Source organism: Xyrauchen texanus, chromosome 33 (genome assembly GCF_025860055.1).
Source record: "Xyrauchen texanus isolate HMW12.3.18 chromosome 33, RBS_HiC_50CHRs, whole genome shotgun sequence".
Taxonomy (NCBI): domain Eukaryota; kingdom Metazoa; phylum Chordata; class Actinopteri; order Cypriniformes; family Catostomidae; genus Xyrauchen; species Xyrauchen texanus.
The window spans coordinates 33755640-33773002 of NC_068308.1; the positions used below are offsets into that span (position 1 = coordinate 33755640).

Below are 17363 nucleotides of genomic sequence, written 5' to 3' on the forward strand. Positions count from 1 at the left end.
TTTACACCATTGGATGTGAATTCATTTTCAATAGTAAATGAAGGATCCGAGTTGGCTTATATCGCAGTTTGCACATGTAGGTCCCTATGTTTTCCGCAATGTGAAAAACGGGGACGAATTCAGTGAATCCAGTCATAAAAACGGCATTAGCTATAAAATGCGGAATGTCTCGGAATTTGACATATTTGGGACAAAAAAAATTGTTTGAATGCACAAATAATCAAATGAAATTTATGTAATGGCCTTGTATGATCATTAAACTGCAAAAGGCTGTGATTTAAATATATATACAGTATAATATGCATGTGCTACATGCTTCAAAATTAATGTGTAATGAATTCAGATAAAAATAACCATTCAATAATCACTATGTACATAATGAACTCTCATGCGTTTTTTTGCTTAAATATTACACCCATTGGGCACATAAATGTCCTGGAAAATTGTCCATGAAAAAGAATTAATAATTGAATTACCCAGCTCTATAAAACTTCTAGCCGTAATACCATTGTTTTGTAGTAATTCTTCTTCATCTGTAAAAATCCTTTTCAATCCACTTAGCTGACTCTTTTATAATTCCCAGTAGGTTATGTAGTCTTTTTCTTTGATTTGTAAAGTAATGTGGAAAATATAAATACTCCACGACCCAAGCCATTTTCCCCTTTTCATCTGTTTATGTGGTCATGCATTTTTTATATAAGGTAACTTTCTCTAATGTATATTTAATGGCTCTCTGATTCCTGCTTGTTTCCCGAAGGGCCACATAAGGGTCTTTTAGAATTAAAAGACTGTTAATGGATGAGTTTTCCACCGTTGGTAATGTCTGCATCTCCCATCAACATTCGGTACTTTAAAACCAACTTCATAAACCGATGCTTGTTGTGATCCACCATGGTAATGAAACAAAATGAACAGTGTTATGCTCAGGGTATGAAATTTACTTTTTTTGCCCACCAGCCACAGTGGTGTGTGAATGCCCAGTTTTACCAGCCACTTTAATATTATATATAATATATATTTTTATGTTATTTTATAATATATAAAATATGATATATATATATATATATATATTACACACACCAATCAGCCAAAACATTAAAACCACCTGCCTAATATTGTGTTGTTCCCCCTCTTCATTCTGAGATGCTTACCATAGACTTTGTCAGTTCTAACCAGTCTGGCCATTGTCTGGTAACCTCTCTCATCCACAAGGCATTTCCATCAACAGAACTTCTGCTCACTAGATGTTTGTTTTTGGCACCATTCGGAGTAAATTCTAGAGACTGTTGTCTGTGAAAATCCCAGGAAGACCAGCAGTTACAGACATACTCAAACCAGCCCATCTGGCACCAACAATCATGCCACCGCCCAAATAACTGAGATCAAATTTTTTACCATTCTGATGGTTGATGTGAACATATAACTGTATTTGTTCTGAAGATTACTCTAGCTGCTGACCCATATATGCATGTTTTTATGCATTGCAATGCTTCCACACGTTTGGCTGATTAGATAATAGCTTTGGATTATTGTTGGTGCCAGACAGGCTGGTTTGAGTATTTCTGTAACTGCTGATCTCCTGGGGTTTTCACACACAACAGTCTCTTGAATTTACCCCAAATGGTGCCAAAAACTTATTAATGAGAGAGGTCAACAGAGAATGGCCAGACTGTTGGTTCGAACTGACAAAGTCTACTGTAACTCTAATAACCGCTCTGTACAATTTTGGTGAGAAGAATAGCATCTTAGAATGCTATTCTGAGATTAGGGTTGGTGCTGTTTTGGCGGCCCGTGTGGGGGACCTACACAATATTAGGCTGGTGGCTTTAATGTTGTGGCTGTTCTGTGTATATACAGTTGAAGTCAGAAGTTTATATACACTTAGGTTGAAGTCATTAAATCTCATTTTTTTAACCACTCCACAGATTTCATATTAGCAAAATATACTTTTGGCAAGTATTGCTGAAACATCTGTTGGCAAATTGACAAGTCTTGAACGATCCTTGCTGTTTTTGTTGGCTCCTTATATACTACGACATGATTGTCTCACCTGTCTAACATCTCCTGTTTCACATCGCCTTGTTATTTCAACTCATCAAATTGTTAATAGTCTTAAATTGCCCCGGTCTCTTTTAGACTTTTTTAGAGCATGTTGCAATCATCTTATTTGAAATTACTGTACATTTAAAAAAATAAAAAATAAAGTATATATATATATATATACTTTATTTTGTATATATATATTTGCACTTTTCTTGCAAACTGTTCCGAGGTGACTGACAGAGAAGAAATAGTGAGAACTCGTATGTGGCAATTAAATACATGAAAATACTTGAAATACCCACATGTTTTAACCATTTTATTAAAGCTAGAAGGTACTTGAGGCTGTGCTATATCTTTAATATAATATTGCATGGCCTCTTATAACTTATTGTTTCACCTATTAAGTCTAAGCACTCTTGTGGCATTCTGTGTGGGGATTTTAAAATCTCGAGGACCTTTGCTTGTCCTTGGGCTTTTTGTTATCTCTTTGGAACAAAGATTGTGGTGAACACCCTCCAGACACATGAAAAGCTAAACTCATGTCATGGTCTAGTAAATAAACCCAGAGGGATGATTGGAAACCTTTACTGGTTGTCATATGTTTATGGCCTCCCTAAGGTACTAAATCATGTAATTAAAATGTAGCTTTGATGACATTTTTATGCTAGTGTACTTCTATGGGTTGAAGAGAAAGTTTTAGCAGATATATGTATTTAAGATTTACAGTCACTTGTAGGATCAGGGACTAAAACAAATCATTGACTGGTCTTACAAATTTTGATGTATATAGTTTTGTCCAACAAAAAGTTTTCTATGAATTTCTATGACTCCGTTACCCCAGTTCTGTCTGGAGGAATGGGCCAAAATTCCAGCAACTTATTGCGAGAAGCTTGTGGAAGGCTACCCAAAATGTTTGACCCAAGTTAAACAATTTAAAGGCAATGCTACCAAATACTAACAAAGTGAATGTAAACTTCTGACCCACTGTGAATGTGATGACCGAAATTAAAGCTGAACTAAATCATTCTCTATAATATTATTCTAACATTTTTGCATTCTTAAAATAAATTGGTGATCCTAACTGACCTATGACAAGGAATGGTTTTGTACGATTAAATGTCAGGAATTGTGAAAAACTGAGTTTAAAATGTATTTGGCTAAGGTGTATATAAACGTCTGACTTCAACTGTAAGTGAAAGTATGGATACTGAGTGAAAATTGTACTCTATTAAAAGTCCAAGTTTCTAGCCCAAAACATACTTGAGTGAAAGTAAAAAAAAGTATTAACATACAATTGTAAAGTGTTAAAAAACCTTCAGGGATCCGTTAGAAAGCTGAAGATGAAGTTCACCTTTCAGCACAACAATGACCCAAAGCACACATCCAAATCCACAAAAGCATGGCTTCACCAGAAGAAGATTAGCGTTTTGGAATGGCCCAGCCAGAGCCCAGACCTGAATCCAATTGAACATCTGTGGGGTGATCTGAAGAAGGCTGTGCACAGGAGATATCCTCGCAATCTCACAGATTTGGAGCGCTTTTGCAAAGAAGAGTGGGCAAATATTGCCACGTCAAGATGTGCCATGCTAATAGACTCCTACCCAAAAAGATGAGAAGTCTTTATTGCACATAAAGCACTGGATGCGAGATTATCATTCAATTTGCCTTGACAGCCCTTACTTTAACTTGGGTGGCTGGCAAAATGTGTATAATATGAGAACCATGGCATGTTCTTTCCCTGCTATCCACGACCCAGTCTGAATAGACCTGTGACCCAAATTTGGGTCGCGATCCACTAGTTGATGGAAGATAGCAGTTTCATCTGGTTTCTGTTTACTTTTCCCATTGTAGTAATTGTTTGCACAACGAAAATGTAATACATTTGGGAGAAGGAAATAACAACCATGCACACACTAGTCCAGCAACCACGGTATGTGCACATTAGCAATCGGATTTTCTCACAAAAAACACGGTCAAACTAATTGTGCATACAGCGCATAGTGAAAATTACATTTATTTATAGCTCACGTAAAGTACATTTTTCACTGTGAAGTTCCTCTATCACTGACTGCTTCAAGTTACATGGCCCAAATAGCATGGTTGTAATGTCACTGACGCAACATTCGAGAGTCAGAGGTCACAGTTTTGATCCAGGCTGTTATAATACGTGCTTCAGAGGAAGATTATATGCATGAGGTTTGTGAATTAATTATTTGTGAATCTTTTTAAACGAAATATCCGCATATTTGCAGACAGAATATAATTTAAGTTGCATTGCTATTTGCCTTTTTATCGTTAGACAAGACAGTATACTGTTACAAGGAGCTGTTGAGAAGAATGTAACACCTGAGCACTTTAAACACCATGAGCTCATATGCTTCCGTTGCGGCTCTGATATGCGGGAACTGTTTAAATTAGACTGTGTTGCTCATCTGTCTATTATTGTGGTAAGGCGATGGCACTTTACAGCAAAACGATCTGTGATTTAATCATTTACACTTCTCAAGCAGCTCCTTCACGTGCAAGCAGGCAATTTGTGGCAAAGTCGCAGCTTAAGATACTAATTGGCAAAATCTGAAAATGTATCTGCCGATAATTTTAAAAATACCAAATATCGTTTGTTTATCTGCCTCAGCGATTTTGCATTAATGGTCATGATACATTTCCTTTGACGACCATCAATTAGTTGCGAAAGGAATTGACTTGAAATTATTCAATTTATTTTTAAAGTGTCTTGATTGCGTTCATCCATAGTAAAATCCTTTGACATAAACTAAAGCCTATTGGCTTGCAAAAATACTTGGAAAAGTGTGCTTGTCAAATTATTTCATGGGGTCTTTAAAGAAACAAGTTTGAAATCTTCCTTTTATCTGTCTACAGGAGCTGATCTTACCATTGCTCCTCTTGAGTCTCCTCATCCTCATCAGCACCCTTAACCCTCACGTCTCTTATGGCAGTATGAGCACTAAGGAGCTGCAGAATGAAGGGGAACTGACACTCAAAGCTCTCGGTTACACCCCTATCAGCAATGTTACCAATCACATCATGGAAGAGGTGGCACGAGAACTGCGTGAGACTTTTTTTTTAAATGTATAAAATTATGCTATTGCTGGGTACAGTGTTTATTCTGGGAGTATGCTCCTGATGTGTTTGCATAAATCTTTGAGACTTTGTTTATGTTGATTCCTTAGCTGTGAATGAGGTTCGATTGGAGATGTTCTCCACTGAAGAAGACCTGGAGAATGCCAGTCTCTATGAACCTGATGGCTATGTGGGAGTGGTCTTCCTGGATCACATGTCATACCGTTTGCGATTCCCACACAATAAGCTCCCTCTGCCCAGTGACTTCACTGAATCTATAAGTGAGAATCACTTGGCATTACTTTCATAAAACAGCTGCAGCTGTGGCACCCTATTCATTTTCCTCTGGTTATATGGCCTGCTTTTTTATGCAAATGACAGACAGTTTGATCTGTAATTAAAGAAACTATGGAAGAAATATAATACTTATTAGGCCTACATTTTATGTCTGATCCGCAGCAAGCTGTGAAACAAACTATGTAAATTGCCGTGCTGCCAACTACTGGTATTCTGGATTCATACGGCTGCAGTCCCTCATTGATGCTGCCATAATACAGGTGAGAAATTACATTTAAGCAGTGTAGCTGTTAATAGGCAGTGGATATATTTTGACGCTAAAGTGTGGGCTGAATGTCAGTTTTACCTTTCCAATCAACACCAACATTTTTTTTATATTTTTTTTTATACTTAAACTGGTGGTCAAAAGTTTTTAATAATTTTGCTCTTATGGAAAGAAATTGGTGCGTTCATTCACCAAAATTACATTCAGCTGATCACAATGTATAATCAAATGGAGCCAGAAATATGACAAAACAATTTGAATTTGAATTATAGACTTGTATTTTAAACAGGTTTGAATTATAATACTCCAAATATGAATTTTTAAACTCCAATCCTGGACATTTCATATTTAACCGAATTTTGTTTTTTATGGTTTTATGTATTTTCCAACAGCAAATTTTTGGTTCTGAATTCTTACACTTTAAATATCACATTTTAAAAAATACAGCTTCAGGTTTTCAAGATGAAGAAATTCAGAACACCAAATTCAATATTATAACATTCAAACCGCAGAAATTCAGATCTACAGAAAGTGGGTCAGAGGTCAAGCTTCCGTGTTCCACAGGGAAGAGTAGAGGGTCTCGGAAAAGTCGAACGGAGTATTTTGGTCAATTATAGGTCGAGGTGCAATAATTCTCTGGCCATTCTGGATGAAGTGGTTCTTAAACTTTTATGATTTATATTTTTATGGTTAGCACGTTAGCACATTCTCAGCACATGAGACATAATGTCTAAGGTATCTCTCGGTCTCTGGTATTTGTTTTTGTATAAAGTATGTTTAGTATGAAAGTGATTAGTATGTGTAAGAGTAAGCATCACATATAACTCAATAATGAATTCTGCTTCATTCTGTGATCGGAATCCACATCAGATCCCAATTCAGATGTTATTTCAAACACTTGTTGGTGTTTGTAAGTGCATTTTGAGCTCAAGACATGAACATCACGAATGATCATTAAGATGTGTGTGATTTAGCAGGCGTGATCACATTATATGATTAATTTCATGCAAATTGTAGGCTTATTGTTAGGCATTTAATGGCTAATTTACACACCGAACTCCAACAAATGTTACAAACACAGTATGAGTCATTCTCACACGTGCACATCCATATGGATGTTTAGTCATTATGCCATTTATTTTTGTTGTTTTGACTGTCAGAATCATTTTAAACAGAACATTTCATGTGCTCTTGTCATAAATCTTCAAAGCTGCAAAATAAGTTTAAACATGCAGTATAAAAAGGTTCGATTTTGAGTAATGTTGATTGTTAATAATAACGATGTAAAAATGTATAAGCCATTTTACTGTTTCATAATTTTATTCATCATTATGGTCATCATTATGAAGGCATTTCAACGGCATTAATTCACGTGCGTTATTGATGTTCGCACGCACGATCGAGTTAAGCCACGCGAGGAAGCTCTATCACAGGTGCAATAACCTTTAAAACTATAAACTGCATTTATCATATAAAACCATTATCTGTTGCTGTAACACTGAAAGATTAACCAATTAAATTGCTCATTAGCAGCTTTTTCCACTATCTGGCCAGTATGAGCCAGGGCTATCAACTGGTCAGCCAGGGCCAATAGCCTCGGACCTCGAGCCACAAGACCAAAATGTATCTGTATTCCCACCTTTGGGCCAATTGCCCAGCAGCGTTGCTCTAAATCCAGTCCTAAATGCTCCATCCTGGTGCCAATGTCACACCTTGCCCATTTCACAAGCCAGAGGGAAACTCAAGATGATGTATCATGTTATATAGTTATCAAGTTTATCTTATGTATGTTTTTATCCTATGTAAACATTAGCTAGCTTGCAAGAAAAGTTAGCTTTGACAACTCACCAACTGTAATGGCCATGAAGTCCCAAGTGGTCTCTCCACTAACAGCGGGATGATGTCCCAGCACACTGTCCATGATCCCGAACCATGATCTTTGGGCACCACTTTGTCCATTGTGCGTTTTACCGGATTTGTACTTTGACAGCAATTTTTATTTTTATTTTTCCGGTACCGTTATGCGCTGGATACACAACTGCAAGTTTGGAAATCTTGGAGCTGAAACCTCTGACATGACTCCGCAAAACAACACCTTTCACATTGACCCCCCCTCAATCCCCAGTTGGCCTTGCCAAAGGCCATTGGATGTTGTCCCAGAGGAAGCCCTGAGACTGCATGATGAAGCCCCAGATGTGACTGTGGCACACACTAGTACACCCTCAGTTGGCCCAATAGTGGAAATGCAGCTAATGATTGTACTTAAAGCTGTACTGTATGAGAATACATCATTCCTTGACAGCATTGGCCCATGCAGTTCTCACTTTGATAATATAATGTTGCTTGTCCTGTCAGCAATTCAACCGTTGCAAAACTACCTAAGTAAGCTACCTACTTTGGCAGGATTTTAAGGCATCATAAGGCTTTTCTAAAAAAGATTTCTTCTTTTGGCCAAATTCTTAAAGCAGCACAGCATCCTTCACAGAGAAGCCAATTTCACACAGTGGGGGAAAAACAATTTAAGATGGCAGACAGGCAAAATAATTGTCAGTGTGAAATATACATATTTACTCAAGTATTAGAGTTAAATCTAATTGCAGTATTTGTGTGTGCTCTGTATATTCATTCTTCGAGTATCGCAACATGCTCACGGCAAACTGTATTGAAATCGATTGTGAGTTCAGTCTCCTGAGTGCATTGCATGAAGAGCACTATTTACCTTAGAAGGCCTACCTGCCTTTTCTCTAAAGCTGCTTTGAAACAATATTGTGAAAAGCATGATACAAATAAAAAATTGTCTTCTGGTATTTAGGCTGTGAACAACAAGACTGCTCACTAGATTAAGTGTTCTGAAGCTCTCCCTCTTTCCTCTCAGATGCAGACAAAGCGTCCAATGTGGAACACATTAAAAGTGCGTGCATTGATGATGGGTCATCCAGGGTCTGTTGAGGTCCAGAAGTTCCCTCATGCCCTGATCTCCATTTACCTGGTGTTAGCATTCACACCCTTCGTCTCCTTTCTCATAGTCAATGTGGCAGCTGAAAAAGAGCAGCGACTCAAAGACACCATGAGCATGATGGGATTGTATGACTCTGCATTCTGGTAAGCACAACCACTACAGAACTTTGGGTTGAATCAAATGTTTTGTAGTGTTTCTGCGCCACTTCCAAACAGACTTGCAAAAATAATCAGAATTTCTTCTGCTATTGGAAGTACAAATAAAATGGGGTTCATTTTGATTGATGTTTTAATGGAAACTTTACCTATTTAATATGACAGATAAAAGCAAATTAACATCTTTGGGTTTGTGTTTGTTGTTTGTTCAGATATTTGTAATTTTTTTTGCTAGGCTTTCATGGGGTCTCCTCTATGCCGCACTCGTTACGACCATGTCCATTCTCATGGCTGTTATAGCCACCTGCACCCCCCTGTTCTCCAACAGCAACTTCTTTGTTATCTTCCTCCTCATCTTCCTCTATGGAATATCTTCTGTAAGTCCAAGCAACTCTCTAGCCACATCCTGTTGTGGTCTGAGCAATAGTGACTGAAAGCATTGGAGTACAAAGTCAATTATATGTTCTTGGTAAAGTGTGCTGGTTTCGCTTGAAATCTCCATTCATTTCTGCCTACAGTATGAATTAGTCATTTGATTTGCAGCCTAATTTGAGTTCCTATTGAATACATAATTTTTTTCAGCTTTATTTTTTCCTGACAGTCGCAAAATTGCCTTTGGCTGCATAGGTTATCTTTACAGTCAGAGGGACAGTTCTGTACTGGTAAAATATCTTAGAAAATGCAAACTAGGTAATTTTAAGCCTCTGTATATTTATGAACATACTCTGCTTACATGCAGTATTTTAAGTGTTAACAATTCAGCTGTGTCAGCAGTAAAGTGTCTGTCTTTAGGATATATCTGAAACAACATTTGCAACCCATTTTATTTCCATAATGTGACCCTTTTGAGTGAAATAGGACATTCAAACAAAGAAAATTGATGGATAGGAATTGTTTTTATTCGTTAGCATTTAGTTAGATTGTGAAACGTGGGAGTTAAATACAAGAATTGAACCAGATCGTGTAGGGAAAAGTTTGAAAACAAGAAGGCTTGGCAACATCAGTCAAAAAGGAAAGTTGTTTACACCAATAAATGATGCGCAAAAAGACCAGGAACATGCATTAAGAACATAATTGGTTTAGATTTTATGTAGGCTCAGAAGCATAGCTACTAAAAACATATAGTAACCACCATACAATACTCGTAGTCATTTGCTGTAAATATGGAACATTAAAATTTCATTTAGGAATTAAATGTGCCACCTGCAATAATGTTCCTGAATACATATTTTAATGTGCACAATTATTAAGAAAATTAAGTATAATTCAATGGGCTCAATTTTGATTTCCTGTGCACTGCAAAAGTCTGACTTTTTCCTACTTTTCCATCCCCTAGATCTTCTTCTCCTTCATGTTGACCCCTCTGTTTAAGAAGCCCAAGTTTGCAAGTACAGTGGGCTCCATGCTGACGGTGGTCTTTGGATGTCTGTCTCTCTTCACTGTACTAATGAAAGATTTTCCCCAGTCTGGTGTCTGGCTCCTCTGTCTTTTATCTCCCAGCGCTTTCTCTATCGGGATTGCCCAGGTAACACACACTCCCATAAACGCACATCTCCGTGATTCTAGCTGCGGCCACCATATAGTGTTAAGAAACGCATATGAAAACAGTGAAGTTCTCAATATTTTAATAACCGATTGGTAGTTATCTATCCTAAAAAGGTTTTTCCACAAATCTGCAGGTTCTAAATATTTGTTTTTGAACATTTAAAAATTATTTTATATGGTAAATAAGAAATCAAAGAGTCATTCTTTACTTTAATGGGATTACTATCCACAATTATGATACTTTATTGAACGTGCATTCGACATAGAAGCTCTGCAATGCTCTGACAGGAATGCCAGTTCCAATCTGGCCTGCATCATGTGCCAATCCCATTCTCCCTTCTTTCTAGGGTTGTGCACTATTCAGAAATAAATTGAGAATGACTTTCAAACTCCAGTTTAATTAATATATTTGAATTAAGTTTAAATTGAGGTAGCAGGATAGAGAATTCAAATGTGAATTTAAGATAATAAAATGGGATAAAATTCAAATAAATTATTATTGCTGCAAGTATAGTTTTTAATGATATTTTATTTTTCAGTAGTAATTAACCATAACCACATCATGTACGCATTTGGAGTATTTCACAAACATTTGATGATATTATTAAGCAAAATTGTTTACTGTCTTTCTCCACTATATTAATTTCTACACTGTAAGAAAAAGGCAAAATGCCCATGAATAAATTAATAAAAGAGAGATTTGGTCATACTCTGAACATATGGATTGTTTTCTCTCCCAGTGGGAAATTAATTTAAAAGCAGTCAATAATTTTTTATTAAGTATTATTCTGTATGTTCTTGCATGTGTGCTTGTTTGTGCAGGTGGTGTATCTGGAAGCTCAAGGAGATGGTGCAGTACTCTCCTCTCTTGGCAGTGGTCCTCACGCCCTCTATGTTCCTATGGTCATGCTGTTCCTGGACTGCATTCTCTATTTGCTTTTAGCAATTTACCTAGATCAGGTTCTCCCAGGTGACCATTAGAATAACAATTTGTTGCACGTCAGAGCTTTATTCTACAAGTACAGTTCTGTAGAGGACTTCATTTTCACACAACTCACACATATGCAAATGTATGGCAATGCAAATTAATTTTCTTGTCATAGAAAGAGAAAAGTTGTTTGTTCACTGTCCATTTAAGTTTACATTATAAAAAAAGTTTATATTTTTATTCTGACCTGCATGCAAACTGAACAGGTGTTAATCTCGGTGTCACTTATTAATGCACTTGGATAGAGGATATTTTATGACTAAATGACCATTTCTTTCTCCAGGTGAGTTTGGAACGAGGCGCTCTGTGCTGTACTTCCTGCAACCATCCTATTGGTCAAAGCGGAGGAAGCGCTACGTAGAGGTGAGCTCCGTTTACGAGGGGGAGGTGAATGGAACTCCTGTGTCTGATGAATCAGTGGAGTCAGTTTCTCCTGAGTTCAGAGGCAAAGAGGTCATCAGGTATGAGCTTTTCACAAAATGAACAATGATCCTGAAATATTTGCATGACATTGTTGCCATCAGTTTTATATTATTCTAGCCTGCTTTGGTGTATTTTTAATGATTCTTCAATTTATGCAATCATTTAATGTATTTTTTTAAAGGAACTTGTTCTGAATAAAACTGGTTCACATTTCCAAACCCTATGTGAATATTCTCATCAGGGTTCCCACGTGTCCTAGAAAAACCTGAAAAATGTATGACTAATTTTCCAGTCCTGGAAAATAAAATAAAATTTAAAATGCCAATTCCTTTTGCCAATAATGAACACCACCTCCCCCAAAATCAGTCGTTAGCAGCTGAAAGCACCATTTCAGGGACGCAGATATTCTGAATTCTGATCTATTATATTTTGGAAGAGCAATGCAAACCCTACAGCTATTGAACATTCATCAGGTCCTGTTTCTCTGTGGTGCGGGCACCAGTAACAATATAATCATTACTGTCACTTTTACTTAATTATTCATTTATCCCAACACAAGAGTCACTTTTCGTGCAAGTCAACCTCCATTTTAAATAGATCTATATAAACATTGAACCGAGAGTGAAACGGGAGCCGTCAAACATTGTGTATCATATATGATACACACGGCGTTACAGGGTTAAAGAAAAAATCTATTTAATAGATACATTTTATAAACTGGACATCTTTTAAAAACTTGTGGAGAGAGTAATGTATTATTAGGGGTTCAAGCACGAAGTGCTGAAACCTTATTGTATTTGTCAGGATTATTTTTATTTTTCTGCCCTAAAACTGGTCATGCATACCAAACCATATGGCCTAAAGACATGAAACTTTGGGGAATGGAAGTACCCCAGCAGACTACCTATATGCATGGAATCCACCTGATCGGCCAATACATTTGCGCTATAGTGAACCAAAAATCGCACATTTTGGGTCATAACATTTAAATGTAATTTTTCGTTCTCTCACTATTTTGGATTGTTTGCAAAATCGAAATCAAACCAGTGCACAGAATTAAATATTATTACCAAATTTGGTACACTTATGTATGTGGTCATTCTGAGGACACACATAAAACATAAAATGGCTCAATCAAAGGTACCATTGATCCGATCTTCCTGCAATTTTGCATGCAGTGTCTTTGTCTAAGGTACCTTCAATTTTCATTAGGGTTGTTACATATCTCGAAAAACATGGCTGCCATCGACCAAGCAACTTTCAGCAGCTTTTAGATGAGGTTTACAAAGGCTGATTGGAACGAAGCATGGTGTGCATATTTGACTCTTGTCTGTGCAAAATAAAAAATAAATAAAGGCGTTATCGCATTTTACATGCGTTTAAATCTCTGAATGTTATGTGGTGTGTCACACAGACACACATTAGACATAACATATGATAGACTTTCTGAACAACTTTGCCTGAAGGACCATTGGTGTCAATCAAATCGTTTGTCAAATGTTTTAGATTATTTAAAAACTTACTTCTGCGAACAAGTCTTAGGTTTTTTTTTTATTTTATATGAGATCAACAAAACCTGTATAGGAAGAATCTTTGGACATCCTAGATCAATAATATATATATATAAAAAAAGTTTTTATTTGGTGTGGCTGTAACAGGGTAATTTAAACAGATCGGTGTGACCTAGATTATGCAAACGCCAATAAGTCCTACACGAAAGATCTATTTTCATCAAACTTGGTATGCAAATGTGAGAGATCATTTTGAAGAATCATGCAAAATTTGGTGGAGAATTTAACTAATAAAGTGATTTAGGGAGTGGCATGGGTGAGGGAAGATATGTTGTGTGAGTTGATGTATGCTAAAATCTTAAAATCCTGGAGAGATTCGGACCAGTACTACATCATCCTTTAGATAAGAAGTGTCATGTTGCAAAAAAAAACAATTTCATATCCATCACAAGCTTTCTGTTTTTGTTTTTCTACTGCCGTTAGGATCTGCAATATCCGTAAAATCTACAAAGATAAAGACAGCACAGTGGAGGCTTTGAGGGGTGAGACTTGCCACCGGTGTCCAAATTGTGTCACTTCTTCTTTTCCTCTTTTTTTTTTTTTTTTTTATATACAAGCAGTATGCTACATCCTCTTGGTCAGCAATTATCCAGTTGATGACTCAATTGCTTCTTGCATACTGCAAATAAAATGTTTGAAGTCAACATGAAAAGCAGTTTGCAACTCATTTAATTTCCACAATATTACATATTTTTATGTGAAACAGGATATTTCACAAAAAGTTTAATATCAATTTAGCTGATCGTTTTGTCTTTCCATTGGGTGATCTAAAGGTTTGACCTTTGACATCTATGAGGGTCAGATCACAGCCCTCCTGGGTCACAGTGGAGCTGGAAAATCCACCCTCATGAACATCCTGTGTGGCATCTGCCCTCCAACAGAAGGTCAGACATGTGATACTTGCGAAACATGCATGCTCTTTTTGAAAATGTCTTGCATCTCTCTGCATTGGGATCTTGAACTATGCTGCTGCCGCCATACCCATGTGATTGGTGTTATTGTTGTGTGTTTTATGCACAGGAACAGCCACCATTTATGGCTCCGCTGTGACAGAGATGGCTGAGGGGGAAGAGATGAAACAGCTGGTTGGTATATGCCCACAGTTCAACATCGTCTTTGATGTGCTCACTGTAGAGGAACACCTGAGGATATTTGCTGCAATCAAAGGGATCCTGCCTTCTGATATTGATAGTGAGGTAGGAACTTGCTGGATGTGGAGACCACATCAGCTTACTGCATGGGAAAATAAGAGCAAACCTCACCCCAATATGCATCAAGAGAACTGATCGGACCTCAACTCAACCCTTCAGATTTATATACATTCATTATAGATTGATTTATATACATTCAGTTGTTGAAAACTAACTATAACTTTAACAACTATTCAGTACAAAAAGTTAAGCCATAAACCAAATTGGCCAGCTCTACGATTAATCACAATTTTGAAAACTTTGTTTATGTAGGTTTGCCAACATACAAACATTTTATTGAATTTTAAAATGAAGACAAAGGTAGAAGACTGTACGTAGTTGTTTGAGACATGTTGTTCCTTGTCCCTGTTGATAATTTTGTAGATCCAGCTAGCTTCACTGTTCTAAAATTGTTTTTCTTTATTTTTCTTAAGGTTAAGAAAGTTCTGAAGGATCTGGATTTGGAAAAGATTATGGATGCCCAGGCAAAAAACCTGAGTGGAGGCCAAAAGAGGAAGCTCTCGGTGGCCATAGCAATTCTAGGAGATCCAAAGGTAAATTTACTTTCTAATTATTCCTTTCACTTTGTGATGGATAGCTTGATCCATTTGCTTATTTGCCTCCATTCAATGTAATGTTTTATGTATGAATCAGATACTACTTCTGGACGAGCCTACTGCTGGTATGGACCCAGTGTCACGCCACCAAGTTTGGTCTTTATTGAAGAGCCGTAGAGCAGGCAGAGTTACTGTGCTCAGTACGCATTACATGGACGAAGCAGATATACTTGCAGGTACTGTTCTAATTTTCTCCCCCATTATATTCCATTAGTCATCTACTTCTCACTCTTACACACCTCTCCTTGTGTTCCATCTCCCAGACCGTAAAGCCATCATCTCTCGAGGACAGCTGAAATGTGTTGGCTCCTCTTTGTACCTGAAGACCAAGTGTGGGGTTGGCTACCATCTTAGGTCAGTTCTACATTAGGCAAATATCGATTTGCTTTAAAGGGCCCATATTTTGCAGCATTTAATTTTTTCTTAATAATTTTTAGATTTTTACCTGGATTTCTCCATGAAAATAGGCATAGAATCTGGCAAGGTGTTAAAAACAACAAGCATATGTATATTTAGGAATGTTATACATAGTGTTCATTAAAGTGTCCATTTTAAAAACATAACTTAAGTAAATTATTTGTAATTTTGTGTAAAATAAGTGTTTGTTTGTCTGATGGCCTGCGGGCCAAATACGACACATCAGTCACTTTTATCTGGCCTTGCGACTGATTTTGATAAAATCGTGTTGCAGTCTGAAACCTCACTCTTGCCACAAAACTTAGTCATGTGGTTTTTATTGTCATTCAACCATATACAGTTTGTACAGTACACAGCGAAATGAGACCACATTCCTCCAGGACCATGGTGCTACATAAAACAACATAGGACAAACACAGAACTACATGAGACTACACAGACTAAATAACATACCTATATAAAGTGCACATGCAAATGTGTGCCAAAAGTACGGGACAGTACAATAAATGACTAAAAGGAACAGGACAATAGGCACAGTGAGAGACAGTGCAGCCCCAACCAGTACACATTTGTAATCGAGCAGTGCAAAAAGATGACACTTTCTAAAATACTAAATGTAAACCTAACATACTATGAAATGGTGTTCTATGGACATTGCAGTTATTGAGGGAGCAGCCAGGTATAAAGTGATAATTAATTAAAGTTCAACTCTGGACGTGCGTGCGTGCATGCGTCCGTCACGGGGACACTTGTCCCTCGGGCGTGCACGCTTAATGCAGCTATATTATAACATGATGGATCATGACTTATTGAATCATAATGTATGTCACTGTGCATTTCTTATCGTGAAGAAAATTGGCAATAAGCAGCTTTATTAATACGAGAGAGTTTTTTTTTTGTGAGTTAAAGATGGATTGAAGTGAACAGAAAGGTGAGAGAGGTAAAGTCTTCAGCCATTATATACACTGCAACAAAATATGTTTTTGATTTGTTTTTGTTTTGACTTGTTTTCCAATATAAATATCGAAAACTCCTTTAAAACAACGTACATTTTCTTTAGACACTATTCAGCAGAAGGAAAAATTGTTATCTGAGAATGTTGAATATAATATTAAAAATATAAATATTTTAAAATATCTAAAAGTCCTTTAAAAAAAGATGCATTCACCTGAGAAGCAGCATATACATATATTTTGTCTTTACTGCACTTGCAGAAGTATAACCAAGTAAAAAATACACTTATATACAAAATACACTTACTGTATATTTAAGATACATTCTCTTTAAGCAAGTCTAAATATCCTATATGTTGCTTAAATAAGTAAATGTAAATGTATCTTGTTTTAAGGATTATTTTGATATTTTTAAATGGAAAACAAGACAAAAACACTTAATAACAATAGGATTTTTTTGCAGTGAATTTCTTTACTGAATTAGACTTAATAAAAAAGTTTTTATTAATTCAGTGACTCATTTAGAGGTATTTTTAAAACATGATTTTGTCCTCTATTGTTAGTAAGCACGTTTAAAACAACCTTTTAATTTAGGGCACATGCTGAATAATCGGTTAAGAGCTAATGATTAATTGCAGAATAGTCTAATAATCTTTCTAATAATTGATTATCAAAATAATTGTTAGTTGCAGCCCTAGTGTTCCTGTTCTCAATCATCATCAAATCAGTTTGTGCTCCGTTTACCAGTGATTATGTGCACACATATCTAGCTCCTGCACACATTCACAATATGTGCATGACATGGAAAGTCTAATTTTTCCCCTCATTGAGAGATGGATATTAGAGAAAATAAATTAGT

At 36.6% G+C, this 17363-nt stretch overlaps 1 protein-coding gene across 1 annotated transcript in view; it reads left to right on the forward strand.

Moving 5' to 3' along the window:
- The window catches only part of LOC127626783 (cholesterol transporter ABCA5-like), a 46304-nt gene that overhangs the window by 11558 nt on the left and 17383 nt on the right, over nt 1–17363 (forward strand). The window contains exons 4-17 of the mRNA XM_052102817.1: nt 4924–5113; nt 5235–5405; nt 5584–5681; nt 8562–8788; nt 9036–9177; nt 10137–10325; nt 11168–11315; nt 11617–11794; nt 13751–13809; nt 14101–14211; nt 14348–14523; nt 14952–15071; nt 15172–15310; nt 15398–15488. Of these exons, the coding sequence (XP_051958777.1) occupies nt 4924–5113; nt 5235–5405; nt 5584–5681; nt 8562–8788; nt 9036–9177; nt 10137–10325; nt 11168–11315; nt 11617–11794; nt 13751–13809; nt 14101–14211; nt 14348–14523; nt 14952–15071; nt 15172–15310; nt 15398–15488 (2039 nt within the window). The remainder of the gene's footprint in view (nt 1–4923; nt 5114–5234; nt 5406–5583; nt 5682–8561; nt 8789–9035; nt 9178–10136; nt 10326–11167; nt 11316–11616; nt 11795–13750; nt 13810–14100; nt 14212–14347; nt 14524–14951; nt 15072–15171; nt 15311–15397; nt 15489–17363) is intronic.